At 46.8% G+C, this 14,039-nt stretch overlaps 2 protein-coding genes across 2 annotated transcripts in view; one reads left to right on the top strand and one right to left on the bottom strand.

The window, feature by feature from the left end:
• Dus2 (dihydrouridine synthase 2) overlaps nt 1-11,416 on the bottom strand; it is a 41,108-nt gene extending 29,692 nt beyond the window's left edge. The window contains exons 1-2 of the mRNA XM_021171121.2: nt 11,341-11,416; nt 7,353-7,494 (exon numbers count right to left, since the gene is read on the bottom strand). Of these exons, the coding sequence (XP_021026780.1) occupies nt 7,353-7,478 (126 nt within the window). The 5' untranslated portion in view covers nt 7,479-7,494; nt 11,341-11,416. The remainder of the gene's footprint in view (nt 1-7,352; nt 7,495-11,340) is intronic.
• Nucleotides 11,417-11,435: 19 nt separating this feature from the next.
• Nucleotides 11,436-13,326, top strand: Ddx28 (DEAD-box helicase 28). Its single transcript, XM_021170790.1, has one exon. It carries the CDS (start codon nt 11,490-11,492, stop codon nt 13,110-13,112), a length of 1,623 nt encoding a protein of 540 aa, XP_021026449.1. The 5' UTR covers nt 11,436-11,489; the 3' UTR covers nt 13,113-13,326.
• The last annotated feature ends 713 nt before the right edge of the window (nt 13,327-14,039 follow it).

Raw genomic sequence — 14,039 nt, 5'->3', positions numbered from 1 at the left:
GCTCTTACCTGCTGAGCCATCTCACCAGCCCTTGTTTGGTTTTTCAAGACAGAGTTTCCCTGTGTTATCCTGGCTGTCCTGGAACTCACTCTGTAGACCAGGCTGGCCTTTCACTCAGAGATCTGCCTGCCTCTGCCTCAAGTGCTGGGATTAAAGGCGTGCACCCCCACTATCCAGTTCTGTTCTATGTACTTCTGTGTCTATTCTTTCTTTATAACATTCAAATCATCTAAGTCTAATATTCGGTCCTGGACAAACAACCACAGTCAAGTTTGAGTAATTCTGTGGTGTCCCAAGGGGTGGGAAATGTCCAATAGGCAAAAGGACAGTGGAAATGGGAAAGCATTCAGTGTGCATATATGCTGTATGAGTGAATGCACATGTGTGTGCAGAAGCACATGTCCATGAAGTTGTGTGTGAAGGCCAGATATTGATGTGAAATGCCTTCCTCAATTGCTCTCCACCTTTTTTTAAAAACTGTTTCATCACATCTACTTGTTACACATAAAGTTGGTGCACATGTGATTTGTTATATATATACCAATATGTGTGTGTGTGTGTGTGTGTGTGTGTGTGTGTGGTGCACATGTGGTTATCAAAAACTTGAGAGCCCATTCAATTCTTCTACCACGTGAGACTCAGATGGAACTCAGGTTGTCCAACTTAGCAGAAAGTACCTCTACCCACTGAGCCATCACACTAGGCCAATTTTTCTTTTAAAAAGCTGGATAGGGGGCTAGAGAGATGGCTCAGTGGTTAAGAGCACTGACTGCTCTTCCAGAGATCCTGAGTTCAATTCCCAGCAACCACATGGTGGCTCACAACCATCTGTAATGAAATCTGATGCCCTCTTCTGGTGTGTCTGAAGACAGCGACATTGTACTCACATAAAATAAATAAATAAATAAATCTAAAAATAAAAAGGTGGAGAGGTATCCTGCCTACGTGTGTGAGACCTTAGATTCAACACTCAGTACCAGGGGGCAGGGGAAAGGTCCAGAAACCTCACTTCTGAGCATATATGCTAATTGAAAGTAAGATCTCAAAGAGATAGTTGCAGCATTTTCACAATCTTAAGAGACAGAAGCAGCAGGACACTGGTGGCTCACACCTTTAATCCCAGCACTTGGGAGGCAGAGGCAGGTGGATTTCTGAGTTCGAGGCCAGCCTGGTCTACAGAGTGAGTTCCAGGACAGCCAGGGCTATACAGAGAAACCCTGTCTGGAAAAAAAAAAAAAAAACAAAACAAAAATGAGAGAGAGGGAGAGAGACAGAGAAAGAGAGAGAGAGACAGAAGCAACCCAATGTGCACTGATGAATAGACGAATAGGCAATGGGCTACAGATACACAATGGAACATATAAATATATATGTGTGTGTATATATATATATAAATATATATATATATATGCAGTAAGGACCACTGAGAAACACTCTCAGACCAGCTCATCCACTTGGAAGAGGCTCAGCTCCAGCAGCCAGGGAGAAGCTCCCTGACAGTAGGAACCTGCAGAACTGCTTAGAATAAACGAAGAGCAGCTGAGCTGACGGGAACGTGCGCCCTCCAGCGTGATGAGCTTCCCTGCAGGCTGTGCAGTGCGCTCCAAGGCTCCAGCTTTTGTGAGTTTTCAGCCATGCTTGAGCGGGCCTTGCTTTTTTGGGTCATTTCTACTTTTATAAGTAACCCCTGACCCTATTCCTATAAATAACCTCAATAAAGCTTTGGCTCCCCAAGCTGGACTTCTTGATCTGTTGTTGGTTCCATATCTAGACTGAGAGACATCTGCTCACATCTCCTCAGGAATCGTGTCACACAACTGATAGACGTGCAGGGGAAACACCCATTATATATAAAATAAAAATGAAAAACTAATCTTATCAGATGTGGTGGCGTTTGCCGTTAATCCCAGCATCAGGAAACAGGCAGGCAGATCCCTGGGAATCTGGGCCAACTTGGCCAACACAGTAAGTTGCAGGCCTAACACAGCTACAATATTATAAGACCCTGCCTCAAAAAGCCAATATAGCCGGGCGTGGTGGCGCATGCCTTTAATCCCAACACTCGGGAGGCAGAGGCAGGTGGATTTCTGAGTTCGAGGCCAGCCTGATCTACAAAGTGAGTTCCAGGACAGCCCGGGCTATACAGAGAAACCCTGTCTCGAAAAAACAAAAAAAAAAAGCCAATATATACACAAAGAAAATAAGTCATGTCTCCTTACAGTTTGGACTATTGGAATACCTCTTACAAGGTGGGTAAACCGACTTGATTCCGTAATCTCACAGATCAACCATGTGATTCACCGAGAAAGAACATCCAGGCAGTTTGGATTGATGCTGGCCTGTAGAGCAACTCTGACTCCACCAGGGGGCACTGTAACCACACTGTACCATGCCCAATAGTCAGACTCTGGTCCCAAGCCAAGCAAGAGAGGCACCTGCTTCTCTCCCTGCTGTCCTCAGAGCTGGGGCTGGGTGTGAGGCTTAGGACTGACACCTCTAGCAAAAACATCTTTGTTCCTTGTACCAACTCTCTCAGCATAGAGCACATCAAACAGGGCTAAAGTATGTGGAATTTCCACTCCAAATTTGAGCAGGACCCTGAAAGAATTAGTCACATTTACTGGTAAAACGTGCTTTTCAAGTTGGAGCAATAGCTCATCCAGTAAAATGCTTGATGACCCAATTCAGTCGCCGACACCCATATTAAAACAAAACAAACAACAACAAAAAGCAAAACCCCAAAAAACAAAAAAACAAAAACTGGGTGTGGAGGCTGGGTAAATGGCCCAACTGGTAAAGTGTCTGACCGCTAAGTACAAGAATCTCAGTTCAGACGCTCAGACACACACACACACACACACTCACAGTTCTGCTCCTCTGGAGAAGCCTGACTAATCCAATACCACAATACCAGCACTTGGGAGATGGAGTCAGGAGGGTCCAAGACATTCTCAGCCATATAGTAAGCCTGGAGCTAGCTTAGCCTCAGCCACCCTATCTCAAGACAAGAGAGAGGAGGGAAGAAAGAATGGGAAGAGAGGAAGAAAGAGTGGGAAAGTGAGAAAGGGAGGCCATACTAAAATGACCACATAAACCCTGGGCCCCTAGTTTCTAAATGGCTTGGACCACCCCAAGGATCCCCACAGAATGAGCTGACACTGGAACCTGGCAGGCAGATTCTTCCCGCTGCACAGCTTCCATAACCCTCATTAGTGCAGATGACTTAGGCTGTCAAACCACTTAGGACAAGCGCTGTACCGTGGAGGCCATCCCTCCCGCCTACTCTCGTATTATATTCTACATCTCTCTCAGTGAAAACTGCCCATGTTCTGGCTCTCTGGGTTCTCGGGAAGAACGAGGGTCAAAAGAAGATCAGCACATATATAAATGGTGGCATCACTGCAACACTGAGAAGCTGGGCCCAGAACAGCTCACCTCAAGCCCAGGTGAGCTGATGACTCTAAGGAGCAGAAGCCCTGCCCACCGCCTGCTCTGGTACATGAAACCCGCAGGTGGGCACGGCAGGGACAAGGTGCCAGCACTCCATGGGTCAAGTCTCATTTCCACTAAAGGAACAAAACTAGGGAGATGGGACATGGAGCTGATGACCATCCATTGATGAAGACAGAACAGAAAGCACAAGTCCAAGGGAGAGGGACACCATTCACTGTGAGCTTAGAAGTGACCCTGGAAGGACACAACTGGACAGGCATGCAGTAGAACAGCAGGTAAGCTGGGGGCCCTAGAATCCATCATCCTCTGAACCTGGTTGGCAAAAAGGGGCTGCCCTGGTGAAGACCTGCAACGTCTCTCTACTGTTCTGCTGGAGCATGTAGGGTTGTCCCTAAGCAAAGAAAAGGAAACCATTGTCTGCTGGCCATGGTAGTGCAGCCTTTAATTCCTACACCCAGGAGACATGTTCCTCCCTATCCAGGCATATTCTAACATGGGAAAGGCTTATGGACCTGCTTACAGCCAATTCCTATCACAATTCTCTAAAACAAGGATGTGAGCTTCTGTAGCCTCCACTCAAAAACATCCCTTCTGCCCTCTGCCTTAAATTTTTGGAAAAGCCACATGCCTGATGGCAGATACCTGTAATTGCAGAATTCGCAGCACTTGAGGGCTGGAGTCAGGAAGATCTAGATTTCAAGGCTAGCCTTAGACATGTATACAGTTTGGGGACAGTCTGAGTTACAATAACATTGTCTTGATAAAACAGGGTTTCTCCTCTTTTCTCTCTGCATGCATGTCCCCTTCTCTCTTTCTCCCTCCCTCTCCCACCTCCTCTATCCACATGGTGACTTCCCAAGCCTTGGTCCTTGGGCCCAGTGAACACGGGAGAACAGCTTTCCAATAGACCTGCCTTTAATATAGAAAGAAAGCGGGGGGGGGGGGATCTTTCTGGGGAATACTTCCTCCCTTCTTCCTCTTACCCCCCCACTTCACCTTGCCACCATCTTAGAAACCCCTGGCCCTACTTTACTGTTAAGTAACAGTATGCATATCCCCAACCTGGGACAAACCCCACAGCCAACCCCTCAGGCTTCTGAGCTTTCTGTTCCATAGGGCTGTGAGCTAGCATACCAGCTGCCAGTCAAATTCTACACTAATATCTCCACGGGACAGGACAAGGGCTTTACCTTCTACAAGTTTCTGCTAAAATGACTAATGCCATCCTATCCAACTTTACTGTGTGTCTACCTGCTTATGTCTCAACATGGCCACCACCCAATAGCCACCTCAACCTTGGCAGTGCTTCTGGGAGTGTCTCTGACTTTGATCGTGGCCCAAACTTACACACTGTCTAGACAATACTCTAAGCCTTGCAAAGAAAGCAGATGTTAACCAGGAGTGGCAGCTGACAGAACACCCTTGTTTTTCTTTTTCTTTTCTTTTCTTTTTTTTCTTTTTTTTTTTTGGTTTTTCAAGACAAGGTTTCAGAGCCAAGTACAGAGTCCAACTTTGTGAACCAGTGAGGGATTTTTGTTTGTTTGTTTGTTTGTTTGTTTGTTTGTTTAGATTATAATGAGCCAATGAATTTTATTCGCCTTACTTTAGGAGTGTGGGTGAGGAGTTACATACAGGAACAGAATGAATGACAACTCTTAAAAGACAGACATGTAGAGTATATTGTACAACTTTCAGGCAGCCAGATAGATTGGAGATTGTCTCTATTCCGCAGCTCAGTTGGTCTGAGCCGCTTTTAGATAGCTCAGCCAGTCTGTCTCTCCCAGGTGGCTTAACTAATCAGAGAGAGTGCTTTTTAGAAGTCCTTACCAGGGGCTGGTGAGATGGCTCAGTGGGTAAGAGCACCCGACTGCTCTTCCGAAGGTTTGGAGTTCAAATCCCAGCAACCACATGGTGGCTCACAACCATCTGTAACGAGATCTGACGCCCTCTTCTGGAGTGTCTGAAGACAGCTACAGTGTACTTACATATAATAAATAAATAAATACATCTTTAAAAAAAAAAAAAAAAAGAAGTCCTTACCACTTATGTATGCTTGGGGTGGGAGGAGCCTGGTATATTTGTTTCAGGAACTTCCGGAAGCCTTCCTGAGTTGTTTACTTCAGGAAGTCTATGGCCTCCCTTTTAAGGAAGGAATGTTTCATCTCCCCTAAAAACATCCTGTGTCCAGGGCTGTGGTGGCGCACGCCTTTAATCCCAGCACTCGGGAGGCAGAGGCAGGTGATTTCTGAGTTCGAGGCCAGCCTAGTCTACAGAGTGAGTTCCAGGACAGCCAGGGCTACACAGAGAAACCCTGTCTCGGGGGGAAAAAAAAAAAAAAAAAACAATCCTGGAGCCAGTACAGCGGCCCAGCAAGTAAAAGGCCTCCTGAACAAGCTTGATGGCCTAAGTTTGGTCTGAAGAACCCAAGAGGGCACTAGAGAGCCACCCTCCCCCAGGTCGTCACGGGACTTTCCCATGCACCCCCAGCTCCCCCACACATGAACATTTTGTTAAAAGAACCTTAAATTGGAACATAACTCATGGTTGAAGGTCTACGCAAAGCCCTAGCTAGATTCCATCTCTGGCACTGAGAACAAAAGCCTGACGGGTCTCCCAAGACCTGACCTTGCCTATCACCCTGCCCCACCCCGTGTGTTTGTCTTCCTTCCTCTTAGTCTACAAACATGCAAGTCATCTACAAACAACTTCCTTTATACTCTCCTCTCAAACCTCAAACTTCCTATACTCGCCGGCACTCTCCCTGCCCCACTTACCCTTAAACACCTGACAGCCCAATTTCTACTTCCTGGCTTGCTATTCACGCCTCAGCCCCGAGCCCTCTAATATACCTTGGCTGTTCCCAGCTGCCTCACTCTCTTATCAAATACCTTCTGGCTTTCTTCTCGTAGTTCATTTGTTTATTTGGATGGTCAGCTATTTGGTTGATTAGCTATAGAGTATTTTTGTTTTTATATTTGTTGAGCTGGGTCTTATGTAGCTGGATCTAAGCGAGGTAGCTCTCACATCTAAGATTAGCACTTGGGAAACTGAGGCAACAGTATAGACTCTGGGCTAGGCTGGGATATTAAGATGCTATCTCCAATAATAATAATAATAAAATTTAAAAAAAAAACCAAAAACCACATTTGTTAAAGGATTAATCTCTATTGTAACATTTCCAAAAGGGGGTTTAGGTTTCATCAATAAGTCAATCTACAGATATGACTGAGAGGTGTCAGAGACTTGCAGAGATGTGGCCCCAGTTGGAGGAAGTATCCTGCTTCATTTCCTCTGCCTGTTCCTGATACAAGGTGTGAAGCCTCCTCTTACCCCCCAACACACACATCTCAACAGCCATGGATAACAGAACTATCTTCAGCTATTTCTGATAAGTGCTCAACTGAGAACACTCCCTCATTGTCCCGCGTCTGCTTACTCCAGCAATTCCATTTTCCTATCAGATCTTTCTGAACCTGACTCTAAAGCCCTAATATCTCTGGGGCAGCCAATGGATACACTTACTGACTTAGTGCCCAAAAAAATCCTGTGACTACCAACACCAACCTCGTCAACGTCCGTCCTTCTTACTCCGATTCTCATTCTCTTTCTCTTCTTCCGAACTTCAACTAGTTCACGGGTGTACTGAATGGGGCCTGGGCAGTGACATGACAAATTATCTATCTGCCCATCTGACCCACAGCCTTCTACTGCCCAAGTCCTGAGGGCATCAGGACCAACAGAACTCATCAGTATCATGCGTGTGGATCTCTTTTGACTTTAGTGAGAGATCATGAGTGGAGGTCCCATTCTGCCTCCTCGGTCTCCCACACACTGCCATACCTAAAGATGAAACCTGTCCCTGCTCCCCTGTGACTCCCAGAAAGAAAGGAATACCTTACCTCACAGTAAACAATGTCCGCTCCATAATCCAGGGCTAGGAGGCGCATTGGCAGAGTCCCCACCCGAACCATCGGGGCTAAAATGAGCTTATTGTGGTAGCACAGGGAGAGGCTGTTCACAATCATTCCTCCTCTGTGATGCCTGAAGAAAGTAAAAATATTGGTTAGAAATACAGTGGTGGGCAGGTGAGTTGCCTCAGTGGGGAAAAGCGCTTGCTGCATAAGCCTGACCATCTGGAGTTTGATCCCTGGAACCGGCAGTAGAGGAAGAAAACTGACTCCTGAACACTGTCCTCAGATCTCCATGCATACCAAGCCCTACCATGCACACAATTAAAAAATACTTTTAAATTAAAATAAAATGTAGAGGGCTGGCGAGATGGCTCAGCGGTTAAAAGCACTGACTGCTCTTCCGAAGGTCCTGAGTTCAAATTCCACAACCACATGGTAGCTCACCACCATCCATAATGAGATCTGACGCCCTCTTCTGGTGTGTCTGAAGACAGCTACAGTGTACTTACATAAAATAAATAAATACATCTTTGGGCTGGAGCAAGCAGAGGTCCTGAGTTTAATTCCCAGCAACCACATGAAGGCTCACAACCATCTGTACAGCTACAGTGTACTCATATACATAAAATAAGTGAATAAATTTTTTTTTTTTTTTTGGTTTTTCGAGACAGGGTTTCTCTGTGTAGCCCTGGCTGTCCTGGAACTCACTTTGTAGACCAGGCTGGCCTCGAACTCAGAAATCCGCCTGCCTCTGCCTCCCAAGTGCTGGGATTAAAGGCGTGCGCCACCACGCCCGGCTGTAAATAAATATTTTTTTTTTTTAAAATGTAGAGTTGGAGAGAAATCTCAGTGGTCAGGAGCACTTGCTGTTCTTGCAGAGAACCCAAGTTTGATTCCCAGGACCTCCATGGCAGCTTGCAACCTTCTTTAACTCCAGTTTTAGGGGTCCTGGTGCCGTCTTCTGGCCTTCACAGGCACCAGGCACACATGTGACACACGTGCAGGCAAAAACCCTTATATACATGAAAACAACAAGAAAAAGAAAAAAGAAAAAGAAACATACGTGGAAAAAAATCCCTTCTGTCATGCAGGGCAGGCTTTCTCGATCCTTTGAATACTGATCTCTGGTTCATGTTCAGTCATAACAACTACTCATTAAGTGCCAGTCACTGTCACGGTCTCTTGGGAAGAAAGCTGTCATCATCTCAGAGAACAAAATGGACCAGCAAGACTCGGTTTCCTGCCTCACAGAGTATCCAGCCCAGTGGGGGAGTACAAGCATCAAACAGTAAGCATATAAATAAATAATCAATTATATAGTGTGCAGGGAAATTAGTAGCACACAGGAATTAAAAAAAAAAAAGCAGATGAAACAAGGCTGAAAGCATTAAGACTGGTTTCCTTTTTTCTTTTTAAAGATTTATTTACTTATTCTATGTAAGTACACTGTAGCTGTCTTCAGGCACCCCAGAAGAGGACATCAGATCTCATTATGGATGGCTGTGAGCCACCACGTGGTTGCTGGGATTTGAACTCTTAACCACTGAGCCATCTCACTAGCCCCCAGGATCAGTTTTTAATAGAGAAGCTGAGGTATGCTTCAATTAAAAAGATATGACTTAAACAGAGATGTGAATTAGCCAAGTAGGGATCTAGAAGAACGCTCAACAGAGGCGACAGCCAGGGAGAAAGACCCAAGGCAGAAGTTAATCTGGTATGTTGGAGGAGTCGTAAGGAGGATAACATGAACTACACAACAGGGAAAATCGTGGAAGTCCAATGTTTTAGAAGCAGCAGTTAGATGATATGGGGCAGTACTCAGATCATGTAGGTCTTTGAGTCTCAAGACTGTTGGCTCTTCAAAAAGATGAGCCTGTAAAGGGTTATAAGTGGGGAAGTAGCAGGAGCTCACTCATGTTTTCAGAGGATCATACTGACTGCTGTATTAACAGCAAACAGGGGAAGGGGTCATGGAGGGGCTTGCACCCAGACAGATGGAGGGAGGGACGGACGGACAGACGGACAGCAGGGAGATCAACTCAAAGGCAACTCAGTAAATCAACTTGAGAGATGACAGCGATTCAACAAGGTTGGTAAGCAGTTCTAGAAATACTTCGAAGGGAGAGACTGTGGGAACAAAAAGAAAGTCAGGGGTTGGGGTTGGGGCTGGGGCTGGGCATGGTGAGCTCTAAGCTAGCCAGGGGTCCATGAAGAAAGAAAGCACAGGGTCGGGGGCAACAATCAAGCATCAGGACTGTAGCTTACTAGTAAGGCACTTGACTATTACCAATGCACAGGCCCTGGCCTGCATCCTCATTACAATAAAGAAGGAAAATAAAATTAAATAACCTATGTCCTACCTTTTTTTTTTTTTAAAGGTGGGTCTTGCTATTACAGTACAGGTTGACTGGAACATGCTATATAGACCAGGCTGGCCTCCAACTCAGAGATCTACCTGCCTCTGACTTTTTTTTGGGGGGGGTGGTGTTCGAGACAGGGTTTCTCTGACAGGGTTTCTCTGTGTAACCCTGGCTGTTCTGGAACTCACTTTTTAGACCAGGCTGGCCTCGAACTCAGAAATCTGCCTGCCTCTGCCTCCCAAGTGCTGGGGTTAAAGGCATGCGCCACCACGCCCGGCGCCTCTGAATTTTAAGTGCTGGAATTCACAGCATTTGCCACCACACTCAACTAAATTTTAATCTATGTAATGGTAAAGTCATAAATAGGTCGCTATTAGGAGACTGGTTCTAGGAATCTCAGAGATACCAAAATCTGAGGTTACTCAAGCCCCTACATAAAATTCCTACACATATACATATGTACTTTTGATTTTAGGGGGGGAATTGATTTCAGGACTTCAAAAATGCTAATAGGCAAGCACTGTATCACTAAGCTATGTCCCAACGCTCTCCCACATGATTTAAATCATCTGCAAACTGCTTATGACTAATACAATATAAACATGATGTATATACTTGTTATACTGTATTGTTAGGGAGTAACATTGAAGAAAAAAATGTCTATACATATTTAGTACAGACACATTTTTTTCATGAATATTCTCACTCTACAGTGGAAAATTCCACAGAGGTCCACCTATAAATATGGAGGGCCAGCTCTAATGAATGAAATTAAAACACTTTCTCCAGACGTTAGGAACCTCCCAGGTAATCAATCCACAAACATTGACCTTATCTCCCACTCCAGACACTTGATGCCCATTTTTTCAGATATGTTCAAAAAGTATGAAGTAAAAAAAAAATTAAAGTTTAAAAACCTGAACCACTAAATTCATGTCAAGTAGTCTGCTTGACCGGTGCTATGTGAGATAAGTTTCATCGCTCCATGAGGGTAACGGGACCCTTCTTTCTACTTCTAGTCAGGCAATTCGGAATCTGCCTGAGAAGCCAGTGGCTATGAGCAGACCGCTAGAGTGATGGGTCCAGGCTGAGATGCATGAAGGTGGGGTGACAAGGAACGGAGGGTGAAACTTGCCTGGAGAGGTAGGGACAAAGTGTAAAAAACTGAGAAACTACACCTGAAAGAACGGAGACTATCTCTCTAACTTCAAAGACGAAATAAGCTGAAGGCCACCAGCATGCACTCTGAGTTCTAAACTAGAGAACTGGGATGAGCTTCAACCCAGACTCCCAACTTCTGTCTCAGTCCCCTGGCCTACCATTCATTCAGAGTCTCAGCAAACTTGCATCACCCAGGCTTTGAGTGGATTGCATATCTACGGAAACTTTGTACCCTTGGAGTTCTATGGGATGAATGAGCGAGGCAATGAAGACCACAAGTTAAGACTCTCAGAAATTAAGCACTCAAATGACAGAGGCCATCCTCACTCGATTCCTTGAGCCAGGGACCCATGGCCCCCTCCTACTGCGGACTCCCACTCCTGCTTCCACCGAGTACCCTTCCCCAAAGATGACCCCAATCTGGACATCGCCATGCCGGGTGGAAACCTACAGACCTCGCAGCCACTGAACTCTTAAGGATCCTCCCTCCTTCCAGCCGGTGCTGCAGCGCCACACGCCACCCTGATCCGCGCCAGCCACCGTACTCCAGACTACGGTCGCGTGCTTGACGTCACTAGCGCGCCTCTTCTGCATCAAGGGAAATATGGCTTTAGCCGGGCCATCGCGGCTGCTGTCGTTAGCAGTACGGTTGCTTCTGGAGCCTCGACGGAACCTAGTGGTGCGCGGTTCCGACCAGTCCTTGCCAGTGGTGCGCGTTCCGCGGGCTCTGCAGCGACGGCAGGAACAGCGACAGAGCGGCCGTGGGAGATTGCAGCGGCCGGTGCTAGTGCGTCCCGGTCCCCTGCTGGTCTCGGCGCGGCGGCAGGAGTTGAACCAGCCCGCACGCCTCACGCTGGGCCGTTGGGAGCGAGCGCCACTGGCTTCCCGTGGCTGGAAGCATCGGCGATCGCGGCAAGACCATTTCTCCATAGAGCGAGTGCAGCAAGAGGCGCCCGCCCTGAGAAACCTTTCGTCCCGGGGCAGCTTCGTGGACCTGGGTCTGGAACCCCGAGTGCTGCTGGCGCTTCAGGAGGCTGTCCCCGAAGTTGTGCAGCCAACCTCAGTGCAGTCGAAAACCATACCCCCACTGCTTCGCGGCCGCCACCTCCTTTGCGCTGCGGAAACTGGCAGTGGCAAGACGCTTAGCTACCTACTGCCCCTATTTCAGCGGCTCCTGAGAGGGTCAGACCTGGACTCCCGCAGTTCCACGGCTCCTCGAGGCTTGGTTCTGGTACCTTCCCGAGAACTAGCTGAACAGGTGCAGGCAGTGGCCCAGTCACTGGGTGGGTACTTGGGCCTGCAGGTGATAGAACTTGGCGGAGGCCTCGGGATGAGTAGGCTCAAACTTCAGCTGTATAAACGACCGGCAGCCGATGTGCTAGTGGCTACTCCAGGGGCGCTGTGGAAGGCTCTGAAAAGTCGACTGATCAGCTTACAGCATCTTAACTTCATAGTGCTAGATGAAGTAGACACACTGTTAGATGAAAGCTTCCTGGAACTGGTGGACTACATCTTGGAAAAGAGCCCTATAGCAGAAAGTCCAGCCGAGTTAGAAGACCCCTTTAATCCCAAAGCCCAGTTAGTGCTGGTGGGAGCCACGTTTCCAGAAGGCCTAAACCAGTTACTGAGTAAAGTCACTAGTCCAGACAATCTGACCACCATTACCAGCTCCAAGCTGCACTGTCTCATGCCTCATGTCAGACAGACATTTATGAGACTGAAGGGATCAGACAAGGTAACAGAACTGGTTCAGATCCTCAAACAGCAGGACAAAGCAAATAAGATGGAACCCTCGGGAACTGTCCTGGTATTCTGCAACAGCGCCAGCACAGTGAACTGGCTTGGGTACATTCTGGATGACCATAAGATTCAACATCTAAGGCTGCAAGGGCAAATGCCAGCTTCAATGAGGGCAGGTATCTTCCAGAGTTTCCAGAAGGGCTCCCAGAACATACTTGTCTGCACAGACATCGCCTCCCGAGGCCTAGACAGTGTCCACGTGGAAGTGGTTATCAATTACGATTTCCCCCCTACCCTGCAGGATTACATCCACAGAGCAGGACGGGTGGGTCGTGTGGGCAGCGAAGTGCCAGGGTCCGTTATCAGTTTTGTGACCCACCCCTGGGATGTGAGCCTGGTTCAGAAAATTGAACTGGCAGCTCGCCGAAGGAGAAGCCTTCCAGGACTAGCTTCTTCAGTGAGGGACCCTTTGCCTCAAAAGGCCTGATTTTTGGCTGGCTTGTATCTAGTGCTAGAGCAGGAATCTTCCTGGGGGTCCAGGGAAGTTGAACACTTATCATTGGGTGACATTGGGTCACACACCAGCCCTTGCCTCTCTGAAAGCATGATAAATTGTTTGGAGATTTGAAAAATAAACTACTGGACAGGATTGGAAAGTAACGTTCAGAAAATAAAGTGGATTTTGACTTTCCATAATGTAATGATTTCTCTTTCTTCTAATTGTGTGTGTGGAGGTCAGAGGGCAGTTTTATGTAGTCAGGATTCTCTTTCCACCTTCCTGTGTGTTCCAGGGATCTAACTTAAGATCATCCCGCTTGCTTGACAAGTGCCATTACCCACTGGGCTATCTCAGTGGACCTCTTATGAGTTTTAAAAAGTGATTTGTCAGTGTGTTTTGAAACAAGTTGGCACTGTATATCACACAATAGACTTGGTCTCTAGTAATCTTCCTTTCTTTTTTAAAGACAGGGTCCCTTTCCTGGTAGTGGTGTCCCATGCCTTTAATCCAGTACTCAGGGGGCAGACACAGGTGGATCTCTGAGTTCACTTAGCTAATATGTTTTTTGGGGGGCATCTGTAATAGTAACCACCATTTGAACAGAGTTCAGTAGATTTTTATGATTTACACTCTACCATATGTAGGATTTTGTTGGCTTGGGTTGGTTTGATTTTTTTTTTTTCTTTTGGATTGATTTTGAAGTTGTGTGTGTGTGTGGTATGTGCGTGTGCTTAAGTGCACATGAAGCAGGCACTTTCAGAATTTAAGAGAGTGAGTGAGGTCCCCTGAAGCTGGAGTTACATGCAATTGTGACTGTCCCCAGGCAGGTGCTGGAAACCACACTCTGGTCCTCTGCAAGTATGCGCTCTGACCTACTGGGCCATCAATCTAAGTCCTTGTTTGGTTTTTGTTGTT

This window comes from Mus caroli, chromosome 8 (assembly GCF_900094665.2).
Source record: "Mus caroli chromosome 8, CAROLI_EIJ_v1.1, whole genome shotgun sequence".
In the NCBI taxonomy this organism is placed as follows: domain Eukaryota; kingdom Metazoa; phylum Chordata; class Mammalia; order Rodentia; family Muridae; genus Mus; species Mus caroli.
Note: the sequence above shows the minus strand (reverse complement) of the source record. Positions and strands in the feature narration are given on the sequence as shown.

Bases quoted from the DNA above. Each gene is read 5' to 3' on its own strand.
- Ddx28 (XM_021170790.1), top strand. From the start codon at position 11,490: ATGGCTTTAGCCGGGCCATCGCGGCTGCTGTCGTTAGCAGTACGGTTG.